An 8842-nucleotide genomic window follows, 5' to 3' on the forward strand; every position below is an offset into this window, starting at 1 on the left:
AAAAGAACAAAACAAGTTTTGATATTATCCTATCAGTTAAAATACCCTAAAAATTATGACATTCTCTGCGAGTCCTACAATCCTGCAGCATAACAATCATTTTGGCATCGGACACATTACGAAAACCAGTTTCCAGAATGTACGTATGTAGTAAGCTATAAAGTACACTTTGGCTTCATTAATGCAAACTGGACAAATTAAAGCTGAAACATTACATAAAAAAAAAATATCCCACGGTTCAAAGCCAAGTTCAAATTTAGGATCCATAGTGCTTGTGCTGCTTTCCATAAACAAAAGTAAAATACTTAAGACTATTTTGCATCAGTCTTGGCGAGAGAACTAAAAATTGTCCAAAGTACTAAGGGATCGTCACAGTTGTGCTTTGTTTCCCAATGTTCAAAGAGCTCCTTCTGAACTTCGAAAACTTGTTTACACAACAGGCAGTTAAAAACATTTCCACAGCAGAATTGAATTTCAGTGCAAGATCCAGATGGAAGGTCATCATTCTGCCCTGGCGGGTTTCGCCCTTCTACCGATGGAGCCATTTCCGTTTCCCTAAGTTCACTATGAGTAGAGTTTGAAACGCATACATGTTTCCTGAGTCTGCTGGAACCAAAAAGCTCTTCATCACATTTATAGCACTTGACCACATTCCGCTTCTCACTGAGCAGTTTCCAGTGGTGAGTTGCATGCTTGACCACCTCCTCTTGGGCACCTTGCCTGTTCTCTAGGACACCATCCTGTAATATTTCTTTAAATTCATCTCCATGTATGCACAACAAATGGAGTTTCATGTCCGAAAATGTAGGTGTGATAAAATGACAACGTCCACATTTTATCTGCAGTCGGATCTCATCTGTTTGTCCGTGAAGGGCATCATCTTCATTCCCATGCCGGTCCCTGTAAAAACATTAATACAAACAGCATCTTATGGTTAAATTTGAACTTCATGCAGATAAAGAAGAAAAGTTAATGAAGCTAGGTATTCATTAAATCATTATATATGTGTTTTTTTTAAATGCAAGCAGTGCCAATATCTGACCTTAAGCTGGTATTAGACACGTACAATTAATAGAACAGCAGAGCTCAGATGTGGAGAGGGAGAAATACCAAGTGTGCCGCAGTGCTCAAGTGCTAACAAGGAGCATGATGATAGAAGATAGCAGAAAATAGGATTTTTGTACTTGCTGTAAAATCTTTTTCTGCCTTCATTGAATAACATAGCAGTGATCTTGAATCTGTGTTATTGCCCCACCTTCCCGAGTAGAATAGTAGAGTAAAGCTTAGGGGTGGTTCCTGGCAGTGGTCTAACCCCGTCTGCTAGAAGCTAGTCAAAAAGCAGTGCTTAGAGAACAGTTGGTCACAGACAAAACCAGAGGGGGAGGATGCCATGTCCTTCAATAAACACACAGAAAAGGAGTCTATGGTAAGTACAAAAATCCTACACTCTCTTCCATTCATTGAAGGACACATCTGAGATCTGGAACCTCTGACCATTAGGATATTCCAAAGTAGTGTCTACCAAAAGGGTGGGAAAAGTAAACTCCCCTAAGGCAGCAACAGCACAGTGCCACCTGTAAGATGCGCAAACTAAGAATGGGATACAGATATACGAGAAGTCTCATGACACGCAATGGCCAGATCCGCCCAGATAAATGGTCCTTGGAGCCTGGAGGCTTCTTCTAGGGAGCTTGATAGGGAGACCTTCTAACAGAAGCAGTTGCTGCAAGGTAAAGCCGCACTGCACAAACTAATCTAGACAGTGAAGAGAAATATAGACTGAGAGCCCACAGAGCATCCACCAGTAGTCTTGTAGGTTGGAGTACCACAGCCGCCTGGGCCAATCAGACTGAGGATCACTGGAATACCATCCATATAGATCCTGCAGAGTAGATGAGGAAGTGGTTGTGGAGCAGGAAACGGGCAGATCAGTCTGTACTGATCCCACAAAGCTACCAGGGAATCTGCTGGTTTAACAGAGGAACCTGCACCTAGAGACAAATCTGTCCTGTGTATTTGTGGAATCCAGAGACCAGAAGGTCCACGTCCACCATCCCCCACCTCTGTCACAGGTCCTGTAACACCTTTGGGTAAAGGGGTCTGTCTCTCGAGTCCAGGCCTTGATGGAAGAGGAAGTCTGCTGCCAATTGTCCACCTTTTGGATGTAAATGTCAGGCATTGCTGGAATGTGAAGTTGAAGTGCTGATGCTCTTGCTGTGACAAATATCCTGGTTCCTTACTGATAGTTTGTGTACACTACTGGGCCACAGAAAATCTAGCCCACAGTGGTTCGTCAGTTGGTTTGTCTAGAGACTGAACCGACCTATTCCACAATGCCATGATGACAATGTCAAGCATAGGGGCCAGAGTGGGATCAAGCAATGGAAAAGCCTCAAAGAAGACTACCACCTGGCCCCAGATTGCAGTCGTGCGGATCCAGGACTGTAAGGCTTGAGACTGAGTGCAGACAGTTGCCCTGGAGGAGGAAACACTCTGCTTGAGCTAGGTCTAGGACAAGTCCCAGTTACTGCAAGCAATTAGTCATATGCAGCGCTGACTTCTGAAGATTCAGGGTCCAACTGAACTTCCATTAAGATCTGGACTGTCAGCAGTAGGTTGCGAGTCAGAACTTGTACCAACACTTCCTTCAACAGAAGGTCATCCAGACATCCCCTGGTAGCATAACAAAATCGTAAAGACAGGGACCACCAGCACTCAGTTTAAAGCATTCAATTTGTTTGCTTATTTATAGAAAGAAACATGCCACAAGCTTCAATTAGCCAACATTTCGGGGCCACGCAGGGTCCCTTCTTCAAGGCGCCATAGTAACCTGTCAGAATGGCAGAATAGAGTGAAGCAAGAAGGGGGAACTCTAGTATCAGACCCCACACCCAGGCAGCTAACAGGCTTCTGGACAAAGTGCCCGCACAACAGAAATCTCCCCCCTGCACCTATGGTAGCGGAGACATCCCTCCACAGCGAAGAGGACATGTCTGCTGGCTAAGGGGTTTTGGAGGACTCCTGAAATGGGTATTGTTCAGAGAAGCCTTTGGTGTGAAAAGTGTATTAGAAGTCCCCACACAGGACACCTGGGAGTAGCGTGTGCACCGGTGAGGAGTCAGTAGTCTGAGGACCTCGAGTCTAAGGGATCCTAGACAGGGAGCAGCACTAGTAGAAGCTACAGCAGCTCTTCTAAATTTTAAGGTGAGATGCACTGCAGCAAAAATAGCCTCTCCAAATCTGGGCGCTATGGCCACTGCCTGCGACTCAAGAACATCATCATCCTGCAAGGAGTTGTGAGGCCCTTTATCAGACACAATCTCCACAACCAAAGGCTCCCTTCAAGGCAACAAGCAGGACAATTATCAATCCTGCATTGGAAAGCATAGAGGTACACTTATATCATCTCTGGACAGGGTTACCCACAAACCACTCCAAGCCAGCCATAGAGAAGAAGGGGGAGAGAAAAGTATGTTCTCACCACATCCTGGCAAAGAAAAAAGCGGGCACCTTCTTGTGACAGGCTGCCTCTTACCAGGACAGGAGCACATTCAGCACATTCAGCAAGAGAGGACGCTACGTGGTCATATGTGCTCCTTGTGAGATAATGCACAGGCTGCCCAAACCAAGATAGGGCTGGATCAGCCGAACCCGCATGCAGCAAGATCTTTATGAGCTCAGGGGCTGAGCTGGGGGGACTAATATGGTTCTACATTATCCAGCCTGTTATTCAGCTCAGCTGTTGGCTGAATAAATTGACACAGAAGAAATAAATATATGAAGAATCCACTGGGAAAAAAGGGAACTACCCAGATAGCAAGGATAACTTGCCACAAACCTGTGGCAGGGTTAAATTGTAATTCTTGTTAACTTGCTGCACACATTCCTGGCAAGTTGTAGACTTGCAGAACACTTGCAGCACAAGTTCTGGTTGACACTTTTCGAATTTGTAGCAAATTTGCTTGGCAAGTCTACAGCAAGAGTCCTGCAGGTTTTAGCAAAGAGCTCTGCAAGTGTACAGCACTTTTGCAAAGCACGTTGATCTGGGGACTTGCGATGCAGACTTGCTGTAATTGTGCAACACAATTGTGAAGCTTGGCAAGTCTGCAATAGTTTAGCAAGTCATTTTCAAAAAGGGAGCTTAGGGCCTTGCTCGTCGACACTATGCAATGCAAGATTTGGCTGCCGCTAAAAAATGGGGGTTAGGCCACCCCTAGGTTGTGCTTTTGTTTTATTGCCTAATGTCATACTCCTGAAGGTAACTAAATCCCAATGGTCAGAGATTCAGTGTTCTTCCTTCAATGAAAATGAGAGAAATTAGAGAAAATGAGCTGATCAGTGTTCTGCTTCTCCTTCACTGCCAAGTCGCAGGCTGCGTGAGAAACAAGTCCTAGTTGTAACTGCAGTATAGAAAAATCAGATCTCCTGCCCTGACAGCGAGGAATGTGCACTGTGACAGATGTGTATAAATCTCAAGACTGGATGGACAGAGCTGCAAATCATTTGTCACGTAAAGCATCTACCTTCATGGTTGACCTGCTGCTGAGAAAACTACTCAAGATTTTTAAATCTGTCTTATTTTAACTAGGCCAAGAAAGTTTTAGATAAGTCTAAGAATTTGCTTGTATATGTCCTAATGTTTCCTTAACACTCCACCAATAAATGTTTTTTTTCCACCCCAGTTTTTGTCTGGTTTCTAGAAGACTGTATAGTTTTTTCCCTATATTATTATCGTCCTGCTGGATAGATACGTCCAGTGACAATCTTCTATTCTAAATCGCATATAATTGTACCATGTATGACTACATGCAGACTGCCGCTGAGAGATGTGGCTGCTGTCATTTACTTGACTGGGTACAGCAGCCTCATCTGAATGGGACATCTGTGATTCCTGCCACAGGTATCCCAGAATGCCCTATGTGAATGGGGCCTAAGAGTGCCAACATCTCAGCCCACTGCTCTCTGCATCTACAGTATAGAGGCTATGCAACCGTTAAAGGTGCTATACTTATTACCACAACTAAAGAAACAACGTGTACGTGAAGCCAAACCCTTGCCGTCTTTGTCCCTGTGGGGAAATTTCCCTTATTTGTTCTGGTGACCATTCACCGGAACAGAAAGTGATGGGAATTTTACAGTTGTCACCAGTACAGGAGGTAGGGGCAATCTTCCAATTGGGATACCTGGTGTGATAAAAACTAGGTGGGTAATTCTCACTTTGTTAAGACGTCGTCTCACTTCTTTTTAATGGGAAAGAGACCGCATAAAATAAACGAAGCTTTTACCTCTTACCTACTTTGTCCAAATCTAAAAATGTTTTGGGATACACACTTTTAGCCCTTACTAACAACTTCGCTTGCAAAGTTATTTTCAGGTTCCATTACCTCTTGCAGGACCCTTACTGAATGCAAATTTACAGGCACTTGGGTCTTCCAAATCTGGTTTGCAAGAGCCTTTCACATTTTCCAAGGTAGGTGTTTGAAGATAAACACTTGCCGAAATAAATGTATTTTTGGAACACACTTACCTATCTAACATACTGGTTTCATCCCGGTGGGTTTGACTTTTCCTCTCCACTTGCTTAGCCAAGGACTCCGTACTGATGATAACACGGTGCACTTCTTTGAGATGACCAAAATATACCCGGATGTGTCCGAACACCTTGGCACAAAACTCGCAACACATCAGCTTTTTGAGGCGGCTGTCACTGTGGTGAAGCTTCATGTGCGTGCTCAGACTGCCTGAATGCACGTAGGCCTTGCGACATAGGCGGCAGTGGTAGGGTCTTTTGTTGCTGTGGCTGTTTAGGTGGTCTTGTAAATGGTGCTTAAACTGAAAACTATGATCACAGATGTGACACTTATAGAGCAGTTTTGCAGACAAGGAAGGGATTTTACAGTCACTTTGAGCCACTGGTAAAGCATCATTCTGCCTCCACCTATGTGTTCTAACACTTATCATGCGATTTCTAAGGCTGAATTCGCTTGCCTGAGATTGTAGTACAGAGGAAGAGCCGCTAAGTGAAACAAAGCCCTGAATATCAACAAAGGGCTTTGGCATAATGTTCCTGTATTTCTTCACTGTTACAGTCTTCTTATCACTGGCCTCCACAGCCTGAGATTTGGCCCTTTCCTTGCACATAATCAGCCTATTCCCAACCAATCTCATTTTAGTCTGGTACCCCAAAGTCTCACTTGAAGTTTTTCGTTTTTTTCCTCTTTTCTTACTTGGAACACCATTCCGTTGGCTTAAATTGCCATCAGGTTTTGGTACTGGTGGGTATGGACCACCTTGGGTGGGGCCTTGTGAGATACTGACTGATGAGGAAGCCTGGGCATCACTTGAAGTCTGCATTCCACACTGAGCTACATTTGACTGCGGTAACTTGGAAGGGCCTGCTGACTGTTTACAATTAGAAATAATGGATTTCTTGATTTTTGAGTAAGGCAAGATGGGCAGTTTTCCCTTCGGCACAGATGAAAGGAGATGAACGGGACTCCCAAAGACCACTGGGGAGAGAACTGCTGCAGGATTTGTTGAATCAGTCACTTTGGCACTTTTGCATTTCACCAGTGTCCCACTGTCTCCTAAACCAGCTTTCTTTTCAAAGTCAACACTAAGCTTTGCAGGACTAGTTGCAGGTAACATTGAAGGGGCAGCTTTATCAATAAACAGCAAGGCTGAATTACTTACATTAGCAACCTGTGCTCCAGCACCTGGGAACAAGCCGCTTTCAGAGACAACCTCTTCGGCTGTGGTCACAGAAGCAAGTTTTGGTGTTGCAGCCTCTTCTTTAGAATCTGGTTTCATAATGCTCTCCTTATTGTCTTCACTTTTACCTACAACAGATTTTTCTAATTTTGTTTTGTTTAGTACCCTTGACGTTTTGTTCAATGGCTTCTTCTCGTGGCTAGGTGGGTACCTTGGAATGGGCAATTTAGGATTTTCCTGTAAAGGTATGCTGGTAGTTTGAATGACTTGTCCTCCCATGGATGAAGCGACCTGTGGTAAAGCTACCAAGGAAAAAGTGCCGTCTTGGCCAGCAACTTTCATTAAAGCATAGTTTTGAGTTTGCATAATGAAAGGTTTTGCATTAGAGGCAGTGATGTCTGCCACAGAGGGCGGGAAGGAGGGAGGACAGGAGGAAACAACTTTGGGTGCAACTTTTGGTGCAATGGTCCTAAAATGGGTTTTGCTTTGTACAGTTTTCTTGGATTGCATTGTCCCGCTGGAGCCCGAAGAAAACTTTGATTCATCTGTAGAAAAACAAAAAGTATAGAAATAATAAAGATCATTTTTAAAAGAAAGCTGTGAGCTCACCTTAATATGCAAGGCGGCCCCAAGTCCATAAAACAGACAGCCCCAGGTGTCTGCCAGCTCAGTTTTAGGTCAGAGAACCTGAAGATCCCCAAAACCTTGACACTCTAAGGCAACTCTGAATCGCACAGCTTTCTGGTCAATAAAAAGGTATGAAGGGCATAAAGGAACGGGACAGTTATTAACCAGGGATCTGTGTGGTTGATAATTGCCAGGGTTTTGGAGCTCTGCAGAAGCTCCAAACAGTGAACAAGCAACTGGAGATGCCTTCATTATAGACCTTGACAGGAACACAGTAGTTGTGTCTGTGGCGGGGGCATTTAGGGTGAGTACCCTCACTTTCTGTTCTCTCTGAAACAGGCAAGTAGGGAGGAGATTTATACTAACTTTAAAAGGAAGCGAGGCAAAATCTCCTAAAATGAAGACACTGACAATTAAAGTGACATTAAACCCTCAGATTTTTTAACATAAAACAATACTGTAATGTGTGCCTTACTGTAATCCATGGTAGTTTCCCTTCTCTTTGCTGCTCTTCCCATTAAATCTGTATCTCTTCTCATGCTGGGCAGAACTTCTGTTTTGCAGCAGATTGCCTTGTCTCTGAAATGGATACATGGTGTCTGTGTGCAGGTTCACAACCTGAGCCAGCACTACAGGAAGAGGCACTCAGCTGCAAAGGGAAGTTCTCCCCCAGCATAAGACATGAGGATTTAAAAGGAAGAGCAGCAAAGAGAAGGGAAACAACCATGGATTACAGTAAGGCACACATTACAGTATTGGTTTATGTTAAAAAATCTGAGGGTAACTAAAATAAAAGAGGTTTGCTGGATTTGGCCTTTAGAGAGATATCGTTAATATAGCCATTCAGTGCCTAAGTCATAAAAAGCAGCAGATTGGTCTTGCCTCGGTTATACCGCTGCTTTAAAAAAAAAAAAAAAAAGACAATTCTAATTCACTTGCTTTATGGAATTCTAAATCAAGCAGAGAACGATTCATTTTAAAATCGATAAAAAAGTTCAGGAAGAGGAGAGCCCAGTCACATGACCTCTTTGAATCATGTGACCGGCCTCTCCACCAATCACAGCATTATGCAGAGAGCCACGCAAATATAGGCAGGTTAGAAAATAAAGGAACAAGGAGACTAGGAATCTAGACTAGAACAATTACACTGAGTCTCTCATGAAACCTGTTCTATAATACAAAGTCATCATCTTTATTTATCAGATCACTTATAAAATCGCCAAAGTTCAATCACACGCATTTACCAAAAACACCTAAAAACATTCAAAAACATTACAGAAATCAGAAGCCCATAATAGTAAAATGATATCATTCAGGTGAGGGAAATCCTACTCCTGGCTGAGGACATACCCGGGTCTATAAAAGTGCATAGCATGTATACATCTGAAGTGCACCCAAAAAGGTAAAAACTATAATAACATATCATGTGACTAGTGAAAACAAGTGTATCCCATTCAATATCATTGTATCAGAGCTGTGGTAATATATATACCGGTGTATGTAT

At 43.4% G+C, this 8842-nt stretch overlaps 1 protein-coding gene across 1 annotated transcript in view; it reads right to left on the reverse strand.

Annotated features, from left to right (window-relative positions):
* Positions 1–237: 237 nt before the first annotated feature.
* Positions 238–8842, reverse strand: part of ZNF438 (zinc finger protein 438) — an 11570-nt gene continuing 2965 nt past the window's right edge. Inside the window, exons 2-3 of the mRNA XM_018563434.1 lie at positions 5528–7256; positions 238–900 (exon numbers count right to left, since the gene is read on the reverse strand). Coding sequence (XP_018418936.1) covers positions 312–900; positions 5528–7256 — 2318 coding nt within the window. The 3' untranslated portion in view covers positions 238–311. The remainder of the gene's footprint in view (positions 901–5527; positions 7257–8842) is intronic.

Source organism: Nanorana parkeri, unplaced genomic scaffold (genome assembly GCF_000935625.1).
Source record: "Nanorana parkeri isolate BGI_ZX_2015 unplaced genomic scaffold, ASM93562v1 scaffold664, whole genome shotgun sequence".
NCBI classification, from domain to species: Eukaryota; Metazoa; Chordata; class Amphibia; order Anura; family Dicroglossidae; genus Nanorana; species Nanorana parkeri.